At 38.3% G+C, this 12500-nt stretch overlaps 1 protein-coding gene across 2 annotated transcripts in view; it reads right to left on the reverse strand.

The window, feature by feature from the left end:
• Positions 1-12500, reverse strand: part of adam12 (ADAM metallopeptidase domain 12) — a 112197-nt gene that overhangs the window by 91493 nt on the left and 8204 nt on the right. For both annotated transcript variants that reach the window (XM_037783250.1, XM_037783251.1), the window contains exon 2: positions 159-280. In XM_037783250.1, the coding sequence (XP_037639178.1) occupies positions 159-280 (122 nt within the window). The remainder of the gene's footprint in view (positions 1-158; positions 281-12500) is intronic.

Here is a 12500-nt window from a genome sequence, read left to right on the forward strand (position 1 = left end):
ATAAACAAGGTAAGCTAAGGAAGGGACTTTCTACTGAAGAAAATCAAGCAAGCCAGACGTCTGTACTTGGCTGAGCCCTTGGAAGCACACTGGCAAACTGTCTGAACAAGCTTATTAGCATTGAACTAGTGCTGCTAAGTGGCCTTGTGAGTATTTACCCCGGCTGTGAGCTGGAAGAAAGGTCTGCGCTCCTTGCCCTTCAGCAGCAGAGGTACTGTGGTCCCATAGCGTTCTGGTTTGGTTGCTCCCCCTCGCTGTTTAGCCTTTTCCGGACTACTTCCTGTAAAAAAAAGAACACCAGAACAGATTAAAGACTTGAATGATGAAATGAAACATCACTCTACGAACAGATCAAATTGGCATTAGGCTTGTGCCTTTAAGATCGGCTATTGAAGGGATGATCAAAGATAGTTTTTTCCTACGCCGATATCAAGGAGATTTTCGCTAACTTACTACCAGAACTGCCGTGTCTCTAGAATCTGCGCCCTACTGTGCATTTAGAAATGTTTCTGGTGGAGCAGCATGTCCGTCCGCTGAGCCCCGTTAATCACCACGAGTGACGGGTGAATTTTAAATACTTGAATACAAACCAGTTTGTCTTCTTCTCTTTTCCATGGACTTGCCACCCCACATCTCCATTCTCAATAACCTGCTCATTAAAACTTTACGTTAAATTAACGTTATGGATATGATTTTGGATTGCGATATTAAAAGATAAGATAATAATGTTAAACGGAACAAGATGCACAGACACACTGACTTTTAAAAGGGAGCCGTTTGAATTGAGTGGACATTGCTATTAAATTGATTTTTTTAATGTTTCAATATTTTAAATAAAATGTTCACACTCTTTTAAAAATGTTTTTTACGTAACTTTAACTGTATTGCTTGCAGAAAGCATAAAGGTTAGACTATTTCTAAGGGGTTGCCTATTGACTGACGGTGAGTATGAGTTATCAGTAACATTATAGCTGTGAACATAGCAGTGCAGTGTGTGTACTGTTCAGACTGTCGGTGAATAAATGCTACAACTCCTCAAGACACAAGCCAAGTTCCTGTGTCTTTCTTGCTACCTGCTGATTAAGAGTGAAGGGGGTTAGCCACAAAGCTAACAACAACGGCCCTGGTGGTCTGACCTTTAAGGTGGACCAGCTATTCTCATTTTAGTGACAAGCCAATCCGAGTTTTGCTCAGCTTTTTTTTGTTACACAAATACCATCATATGCTGTATAGTAGCCTATACCCAGTGAAATGTCAGGAAGGTATGAAAAAATAGATACTGCCCAAACCTAGTATTCAGGCTTGATTTGATAAAACGTCAAAATGATTAAATTATTTTACTCTCTTCAACATAACACATTATTATTTAAATTAAATGTACAGGAACAAATGTATATGTGACACAAAAAGGCAATTTATTATCTTGGCTTGTAAAAAATATGCTTGGCTCAGTGGATTTTTTCATCTACCAGTCCCCTTGGCCGGTGAGTCAAAAAGTGAATTTCGGACACTGCCTATTGACGATCTCGAGTAACCACGATTGGACGATATGAAAATACGAACGATCGGCCAACCCTAACTGGCATGCAGACAACGGGGTCAGTGATATAGGTCAATTGCTCTGTAATATCCTCAATAATTCAAGCACATCAATAATGTTTCAGACAGAAAAAAAAGCACTGCAACAAAGGCAGGGAAGCCTCAGACACATCGCACAGCACTACTAAGGATTGTGGACTACGCTGCTGAGAACGAGTAAAAAGCTCGCTCTCGTTCCTGTGAGGAGATGTGCTGTCCCCCAAAGGGCCTCTGCAATAGGACCACAGCCACAGACAGAGCATCAATAATAGATGCTCTCACACAGTTTATGAGGAACTGGGCCTTTACGATATTTCCAGACAGGAATGGAGTAACAAAAAAAAAAAAACTGGCAGGATGAAATTGTCGTTTTCCACTTCTTATTTATCTTTTCTTCTTTCACTTTATATGTATATATATATAAGGTCTGAAACTGGTATCGCAGTCTGCTGCTTCTCTGTTTCCTCCTCTTTTCCAACTTTCTCTCTTTAACACATCATTTTGCTCCTCTTTTCAACTCTTACTGAAGGGAAATTAACAAAGTTGGAAGCCAATTATGCTAATTAGCCCTTAAAAGATTGCTCATTTGGGAGGCAAAACAAAATGGGACGTATATATATATATATATAGCATAAGATGAAATATAATATAAACGGATCAGTGGCTTTAAGCAGAATGTGGGAATCATAGTCACAATTCCCTCCGCTCTCCTCCCTCTTCTCCCACAGACAACAGAGGCTGTACCAAACGCTCCCACAGCCTCACTGAGCATGTCTGTATTGTAGCGGGCCCAGCAGGCTTCCTGTGAAGCCCAATAAATGTTACAAATCCAGAGAGGAGCTGTGGAGATGAAGTCGAGAGGGGAGTGTTAGAGGGGAGGGGAGAGGTTGTTTGAGGTTTCACACTCCTGCCATCACCAAAGGAAAGAGAGAGGAGAGAGCGTGCCGTGTCTCTATTTACTGTACGTCTAAGGCCTGTTCCTTAATCCCTTGAGATATACGTAAAGCATCTGTTTGTCTGCATTGCATGTGTAGCGTCACGCAGGGTACAATAAGAGTTCAGTAGAACACTGAGCAGCGATACTACAGTCAGAAACATTTTCTTTTACTCTTCCTCCCTCTCTTCTCTCGGCTGGAGACATCTTCATTTTTTTCGGCCTCTTAAAAGTCTGATGTTTCTTTTCTTTGAAGACGAAAATTCAGAAGATGACTCCTCATCCACCACCACAACTGCATTTCTTCAAACTTCAAACAGTCTGTGACGGCGGTTGCTCCCGTGCTCTCGGTCTGGCCGAGGCTCTCCATTTATCCACAGTGCGTAATAAGCTAACAAGGGCATAAAAGGGACCTCCTATATTTAATGAGGTATTTCAACATGTGCCGATGGTAGTTTGTTGGTTTTAGTGGTGCATGAAAACCAACGTTAGACAGACGGAGCAGCGTGACTGAGACCACAGGCTGTGGCTAGAGTGCCAATAAAAAGGCGCTATAAAGGGAAAGTCAAGCAGACGTCTAGTTAATAAAAGACTTCCAACACTTCCAATGGTGTGACATCCCTCGCAATTCATTTTGATTTCTCAAAAACTGATTGAGTTTGTGTTAATTAAACAATACAATGAAGAGAGGGCACTAAAGAAGGGGGTATGCTCAAAACAAACTAGTTTGTACAACATGTCATCAGACCACATCAGAGGGCAAATAGTTGTTCTGAATGGTCACACTCAAGATCAGGACGAAAAGCCTGCTGCCACAGTAATGTTGCACAGTATACTAGATACTAGAAAGGTATCGCAATGCCCTGCCGTTATAAACGGTACAATACCCTGTTTTATTAGTACCGATACTTTAAGATTTAAGAGTGGGATCCCACGGGAGCAGGCACTTATAACGTTGCTGCTGGTGGGAGTAAGCAGTAAAACAATTAAGTGTAGTGATAACCAGAAGGATGGAGTCAACAAATGAGGTTGAGAAGAAGATTAAAGCAGATCATGAACCGCTCACCGGCTGCACAGTCTCTCTCTGAGCTGATGTCTGTATCAGCAGAACTAGCAGAACAGAAAGAAACAAGGAAACTAACAGCACGGCTCCAATTAGTGACCAAATGTACAGATAAAATTAGATTCACCATCTTTTCTAAATCTATCCAAGCATTTCCTGTAATTCAGCAAACAGATAATACACCAAAGAGAACGTGTTTAAGTATTACTTTACCGTTTTGTCTCTGTAAAGTGTAATGGACGGAGAGGAAAAGCAGTCCGGTCAAGAGTGACTCTTCTCTCTCTTCACACCACTTTGACACAACACAGCTCTTTCTACAGTTACTGTGGTGTCTTCCTGATTTTAGCAGCTTTTTCTTTCATCAACTTCTCACAGAACTTTGTCTTAATTTATTTTCATTTTGTGAGTTTTTCTTTCGGAAGCCTCTCGCCGTTTACCGCGCTGCAGTACCATTCTCCACCTTAACTGTTACTGAATTGCTTTACAAAAAAGCCTTAATAAACACTAATTAATGAGTGATATTAGAATCAGAAATACTATATTGATCCCCAGGGGGAATTAAAATTGTTCCATTTTAGAATATAAATATAAAGAAACATAGAGAAGTTATAAGAAAAATAGAAATAATAATAATAATAATAATAATAATAATAATAGAGATGAAATGTAAATGTGTGTGCATTATCAAATATAAATACAAAAAACTACATGCAAATATAAAGTTAACTCTCAAAGAAAGCACAAACTCGTATAGGGTATAAGGGACATCACATTTCTGCATATCATTTAATTTTTTTTAATTTATACATTTTAACAATTTAATTAATAAAAAAAATTAAAATGATTCCATTACTTTTCCTGATATTTTAGATTTTTGCCGTGGTATTGTTTCCGTTTCCATATCGAGATATTTAGGCAGGGTATCGTATCGAAGTCATAATTTTGGTATCGTGACAACATTACGCTGTAGAGGGCGAGACCCAATGAATTGCACACTTTTGGACAATCTTTTCCTCAAAGGCATTCGTGATGTTGCGCTTGTTTGATCATCTGGAAAGCAGTGAAAATAGTTACAAAAAGGACAGCTTGAAAGAGAAGCTCCAAAAGGCTGACAAAGGGTTTGTCAAGGTTTTTGTGTGTAGGCCCCCAGTACAAGCCGGATGACGATTACATTTTTCTGTGCAACATCCGTCGTTGCTCCCCAAAAAAAGAGGCATTCCCTTCAAACAGCAAGGAAATATGACATTCATGATCATTCTCATGGGCTTTATCCTCTTCGGGGAACCTTTGAAATTCAAACTAAAAACTGGGTTAATCCCATATGTTTTCTGGAGAGTAAATCTTGATTGCTAAGCCAACTACAGTTGTATCCCCATATTGGACACAAGGGGAAATCCGCTGCGGGTCATACATCTAAAAGACACAAGTCTCTTTGGCAGCCAGAACGTCTTCCACTACTCTCTCTTTAAATAGCCTCAAAAACCACATCTCTTTTAAAGCTAACTCCATTTCGTTTATCTAACGAGGGTGATTCTTTTCTGCCGTTTTAGCATTCCAGCCTGAGCATGAGCTGTATTACTAACTAACTGGTAGGTAATGTAAATTCAAACAGGGGCTGATGTCCACTTTACTCAGCAGGGAAGTGACACAGCCAACAATATAAACAAACTAAATGAGCCACAATTACTTCAGTCAAACGGAGGGCGCTGCTGGACTCGGGACCAAATCAACCTCATTATATACACTCAGTATGTTAGCTGCATTATTATGACTTTCACATCTATTTGTATATTCATTTACTCATCTTTTTGAAGGACAAAGGTGTATATATTGTGAGGCAAGCAAAGAAATATACATGCATAAATAATATGCTTGAAAAATGCACATGTGCAGCATTATCTGCATTCCCGTTAGTCTATAGTAGAAAGAGAATATACTACTTTTTATTCACAGCCAATACTGTATCTGCTCAATCAGAAATGCTATCATGGAGTCTCTCTCTTGAGATGAACAGGAGAATAAACAACGAAAGGAAGGTCAAAATAGGCGGATGAAGGACGTGGTAATCTATAGGCAAGGTGTTCAGGGAGTACAAGAGAGAGAGAAGAACGCCAGAGTGGGACTTCAGCCTCCTCCTGCAGTCTGATTAGCCAACATTTACAGAAAAACTATTTCATGGAAAAGAAAAAAATGATTACACCCTACATGTAGAGCTGCAACGGTTAATCGATTAGTTGTCAACTAAATTATTTGGAAACTACTTTGAGTCGTTGTTCGTCATTTTACACCATTTACTGACATTTTATAGACCAAACAACCAATCGATTAATCGAGAAAATAATCAACAGATTGACAAAAGGGAATAATCATTAGTTGCAGCCCTACCTACATGTTTAGATTTTTTTTTTTGCATAAAAATATTACTTTTTAATTGAATGTAAAAGTTCAGTCTTGACATTGGAAACAGCAGTTGACAAAATAATCTCAACACAATCTCACACTATCATGTATCATAATTTTCATTATTGATTAAACTGCCGATTGTCTCCATTAATCAATTAATCATTTGGCCTTTAATATAATAAGAAAATAGTGAAAAATGCCCATCACATTTTCCCGACGTATTCAAAAAGCTTGTTGTGTCCTACTAACAGTTCAAAACCATAAGGTATTGAGTTTACTATCATAGAGGAATAAGAAAACCACAAAAGATTTATATTTGAGAAGATTTTTTGGCAATTTCTGATTAAAAAAAGACTAAATTACTTTTTATTTTCAATATTGACCTAACTAACTAACAACTAACCCAGAATCATTTCTGGTAGTGATCACACATATTGATCATAACATGGCCACGTATTGAACCAAGCTGAAACCACTGTATGGACGTGAGTTTTATTATCAGTGTGGCCAGGTTTGTTCTTTCTGTCAATGCTTTTGGATTTGTGTCATGTTCACAAATACATTCAATTATATAAAAAATATGAGCACCTTAGAATACAATAGTTCTGCACTGTTTTCTACCTTTACGAAGCTTATACATCTATAAGCTTCACAAAGGTATTATTTATTGTAGGGCTTATGCATATAAAGCAAAGTTTTACTTTGACGAAAGGACTAAAGGAAAAGTTCAATGTTTTGGGAAAACGGGAAACTTATTTTGCTTTCTTGCCCACTTGAAACTAACCTTCTAGCTACTGTATAGCTTCATATTTAACAGGACAGATATGAGAGTGGTATTGATCTTCTAATCTAACACTCAGCAAAGCAAATAATCTGCAGTGGTTGTGGCTCAGTTTGTCCTATCACAGGATTGGTGGTTCAATCCCCAGCTTCCTCCCGTCCACATGTCAAAATGTCCTTGGGCACAACAATGAACCCCAAATTGACCCTTCGCTAAGCTTTCACACCAGGCATGTCAATATGGCGTTTTGAACAATATCGGTGAGAGATATCCCAAAGTAAATAATAGAAAATTCTGGAATAATAGTTATTGTGAAATATCAGAGAGAAGAAGACAGAAAGGATTACAATATGCATTTGAGAGCTCATAATATAATTTCTCAGCGGAGTACATTAATATTGAAGGAAATACTCACCGGTCCCAAAGCAAGCGTCAGACACTTGACGACTCATGTGAAGGACAAACATATACAGGAACAACAACGTTCTTGTGCAGCAGAGCAAGTCAAAATATTGCTTTGTTTTAAGCTAAGTTAAATTTTCGTTGTGACTCCCTATGGCTTTCATTATCTAATATAAAACTAACTTATGTCAAATGTCAAACTATTCCTTTACGTAAATTCAAAGGTTTGACATTCAAGTGCAAGGACAAAAACACTTTTGAACCAAATAATAAATATTAAATTAATAATAAATATTGATATTCAAGCTTTCTAAATGAAATTAGCAGCAATTACTAATTGACAAAAAGGGTCTTTGGTAAGCATCATTAGTCATCAGTAGGTACACTATACCAATAACAATATCTATAAATCCAAATGGCGCATTTCATACAACTTGTGAAAATACCTGACACAAAGACAAGGCTTGCACATGGGATACGTATCTGAGAAAAAGGGGGAATGAAAGGAAAGGAAGTACAAGAAGAGTGATGCTCAAGTACTCTGATTCAGTAAAGATCTTAGTGTCTTTGGTGTTTTCTTACTTCTGCCTCAGACGCTCCATTTCTACATTCTCTTAAATCTGAGGATTAAAAGATGTTAAAATGTTTTCATCTTTTTGGTCAAAGTCGAACAAAAGGAGCGCTACAAACACTTTAGTGTGGCTTTCTGTGTACATCCAATTACTGATTCCGTATGAAAACACCACTGACCTAAATACAGCAACGGATGCTACACCTACACCGTGCCCTCGGAAAAATAAAGAGCCCTTAACAAAGAGAATGGCGAATGAGGCCGCTTTGAAACACAATACAGATCATGACCATGATCTTAATAGAGTCGTTCCTGGAAGTGAAAGTGGCACGTAACTACTCCTGCAACATCAGTTAGACGGTGAAACCTGTGAGGTTTGACCTGGCATTTAATTCATTAGCAGGAAGTCAGAGTCACTCAGAGAAACAGAAAGATATCAACATAATCTTACGGACAGTCTACCATATTACAGGTTGTTACAGTGAGTCTTGCCAAAGTGTGAAATTCGGCACTAAAATGAAGCCTTTGGTTTCCTTTCATAATAAACACTCTTCCCTCCAGCACATCAAAGAGAGCACTTTACAATTCCTCCCGTTAAAAGGCTCCTGACGAATCCTTTTTTTCTAAACAGTAAAAAAGCACTGCTGCTGACACAGTTCATCTTCAATACGATGTTCCTAGACTAATAAGACATGCGAAAGTAGACAGCATTGTTTAAAAAATGAGTACAACTGTTGCTCTCTGAAGTGCCAGCTACTTTGCAGCACATGAATTGATGTTTGATGCTAGAAGCAACTTAAAAGAAAAGACTCTTCAACTGATAAAATAAGTCATCCATTGAAACATACGTAGAGGCTTCTTTTCTCCACAGAGAGCAAATGTACAAATGTATTTTTCATCTCTGCGTTTCATGTGGAGCAGCATAATGAACCGGCTAGCTTACGCTCACTTTCTGTTCTCCAGCAATAAAATGGAAATGACTGTATATTCAACAAGACACTGGAGCTGTAACTTCCAGGCACTTGCGATGTTCAAAGATAAACTCTGAAAGCCCTCTTCAAACATGTTTTTACATTTCTAGTAGATTTATTTTAGAGATGACAGTAGAGGGACAAGATTATGAAATTATGTTTCTGGCTCACTCCATGTCTACCAGCCTTTTTTTTTGCCATACTACATACTAATTCAATACAGTATGTAATATATACTAATCATCAGTGGACTGTTTTATGTGTTGGTATTAGAGTTATCAAAGTTAACACAATAATAACGCGTTAATACAAATTAGTTTTTACTCAGTTTTAAAGGTAGAGTGAAGATACCGGCATCATATGAAACTAGAAAAACCTAAGGAATCCATTGGTACCAACAATGTTATACTAGCTTTTCGCTAAGGACGTTAAATAACGCTCCAAGATATTATATATATATATATATATATATATATATATAGTTGTATATATAAATATATAATATATATATATATATTTTTTTTCTACTTATTTTTTAATTATTTTTATAATATCTAATGTTGATGTTTTCTTTTGTGTACATCTTGTTTTGTTTGTTTCTAAGCTCATTACTTAAAAATGTGTTAAATACTTTTTGTAATTATGAACTGTAAATTGCATATATGAAAACAATGTTGAAAAAAATAAAGTTTAAAAAAATAATAAATAAATAACGTTCCAAATTTGCGCTAAATTTTGGCAAGGAGAAACGGCAATGGCCATTTTCAAAGGGGTCCCTTGACCTCTGATCTCAAGATATGTGAATGAAAATGGGTTCTATGGGTACCCACGAGTCTCCCCTTTACAGACATGCCCACTTTATGATAATTCCACGCAGTTTTGGGCAAGTCATAGTCAAGTCAGCACACTGACAATATTTGTCATTGTTTTGCGTTGTTAATTGATTTCCAATAATAAATATATACAGTACATACATTTGCATAAAGCAGCATATTTGCCCACTCCCATGTTGATAAGAGTATTAAATACTTGACATATCTCCCTGTAAGGTACATTTTGAAAAGATAAAAATTGTGCGATTAATCGCGTTTAACTATGGACAATCATGCAATTAATCACGATTAAATATATGAATCGATTGACTGCCCTAATTGGTATACCAAAATATCAATTCACTAGGCTTGGCCGTATCAACGTATTACACTATACCAGGTTATTTAGAAATCCTGAAGGTAGAATTTTCAATGCCATCAAAAATAAAGACTCCTCTTTCTATTCAACTGATGCGGAGATGGTGTATCAAGGTTTCTGCCCGTGCATTGCAAGCCTGGTGGAAATTTCATTTATCCCATAGTTGTTGAGATATTTGAATCTGGACCAAAGTGGTGGACCGATAAACTGTCATTGCCATCCCTAGAGTGTGGCTAAAAATAGTTACACTCCTGATTGGATAAAGTTTTTGTTGTTTTCATAGAAGAGTGAATTCTTTCCTTTCTGAACCTTTGACTTAACCAGTAGTGTTTCTTCTACTTACAGTAAGCAGTGAAGTACATTTTCAGTAATAATATCCTAACTCCACTGAAGTAAAATGATTGAGTGCTTTTTCCACTTCCGCACGCTAGCTCCTCTACCACCAGCGTCTTTGTACGTGTATGGCAGAAAAGGGTCTCTCTTAGATTTGCTAAATTGTCCAAAGCGAAATCAAATAGATAAAAAAAAAAAATCTGACTTCCAATGAGGAACAACATTATGAGCTTCTTTTTGAAAGAGGGACAGACCAGGCTGAGAGACAGAGAGAAAAAGAGGCTGAGAGGCACACAGAGAAACAAAGAGTCCCAAAGCCTTTTTGCAGGAGTTGAGAATTTGAGTGTTCCCTCATTGCCTCATTTCAACAACCTCTATCAACTCCCTCATCGCTCACTTTCCCCGGTGATGATGACACACTTGAGTAATTAGCGCTGAAGTTGAGAAGGTGTTAATCCTGAATGAGGGACCCCCTGGATCACTTCCAAACAGAGCAGCCCATTATTGGTCTGATGGCGTAAGCTACAGGGTCAGCGGCTCACAGTGAAATAATGGTAATAGGACACGTCCCAGGGTGGGTTAGTGAGATTTGCTTGTGTGTCCCATTCCCATCCTGTGGGAGCAACAGTGGAAAAGCCAATTCCCATCTTGTCCTGCACAGATTTGGGCATTATGTCTCAGAGCTATGCCGACTTCAGCTTGGAGGATTTGGGGATTAACGGAAATGTATCACACATGCTGGGTCACCTAGCAGCCATTTGTGGGAGAGACGGGGTTCCAACGAATATGGATTTTAAGCCACGCTAGCGGCATGGCTCTATGGATGGCAATGTTGGGCAGTCGATTGGATAATTCAGGTGATCGGTCAACTACTTTGGTCCTATCCCAACAACTCTGGGATGGATTGCCAGTAGGCAATGCATATGCCGGCTTTTTTCACGTGTAGTTTATCTGGCAGATTAAATAATCAACGGTCAAAATGTCCATTGGGAAATATGCCAAATTCATTCATTCATTCATTAATAGCATGGACAACTTATATAATCTCATACAAAAGGTTAAATCCAATAATCCAATACACTTTTTGTCAAATTCAGTGAATATCTCTTAACGGTCCGCTGGCTGTCCGGTCTTCACACACAGCCACCTGACTGTGGAAAAGCGAAACAAACAAAACGCCTCGGAGCAAGCCACTATAATGATGATATACATAAGGATTTCATCTATGCTTCTTCAATACATTTTGAGTTTTGGACTTCGCACTGAGAAAATTACAGAGACAAGGAGCGTGGCGCCGCGCTCGCTGTGAATGTGTGCTTGCTTAAGAGAGAGGGACAGAGAGACAGAGAGGGGAAGAGAAGGTGGACTGCATGCAATGTTTCGGTAAGGTATTAATAATAATAATAATTTGAATGTGAACGTTAAGCTTCAAACTATTCAGTAATCGGTAGGCTACAGCCCTACGAGCCACAACACCCTATTTTGAATTTGACGAAACACGGAAATCGCGCCGACGAGCCTATTATTTTATTTTTAAGTTCGTTTCATCAACTGATTTTCAAGTTCTGCCAAATGTAAGTTATTATATGGCAATTTAAATCATATCTCCGGTAGTTGTTCTATGTGGCCGGAATTCTGCAATATGTTTTTTGACGGTAGCGTTTAGCCCAAAGCACCACTGTGCCTAAGTACAGCTTCACAGAGCTGCTAGCACAGCTGTAGACAGTCTTGTTTTTATTTGGCATTATATTCATCCAAAATATGTTATAATATTTTCAATAATATGTCCATTCAACACTTACTAAATTTGTGCAAAAGCCACAAACAGCAAAACACTTTGTATGTCGGGTTTTTGCAAAACATACGAGGAAGGACATTCATTCAAGTGCAACACGCATACACACACAAACGCCCACGTACACACACAAACACATATAAAAGATCAAGAGGTCCCAAATTGCTGCGAGCAAAGCACGACCAACCTCTGCCTCAGAGGTCTTTCTTTACAAAAGATGTTCATTTCATACAACACTCTCTGAAAACAGCCTCTATTCCCTCCATTAAAAGCGCCCACAATATAAAAGGCTGATGGTTTAAGAGCATGGCCGGACTCAAATCAGCGATGTTCCACGGTAAATACACTGACAAAGACGTGTGATGACCTTTCTCTTGTGAAATGATTGATGTAGGGTGACCTAGTGGATCAGTCCGCTGTGCAACTGCGTGAGTCTCAAACCAGAATCATGTTGTTGCGTCAGTTCCCGCTCTTGTTC

The sequence above is a fragment of the Sebastes umbrosus genome, chromosome 10 (genome assembly GCF_015220745.1).
Source record: "Sebastes umbrosus isolate fSebUmb1 chromosome 10, fSebUmb1.pri, whole genome shotgun sequence".
Classification (NCBI taxonomy): domain Eukaryota; kingdom Metazoa; phylum Chordata; class Actinopteri; order Perciformes; family Sebastidae; genus Sebastes; species Sebastes umbrosus.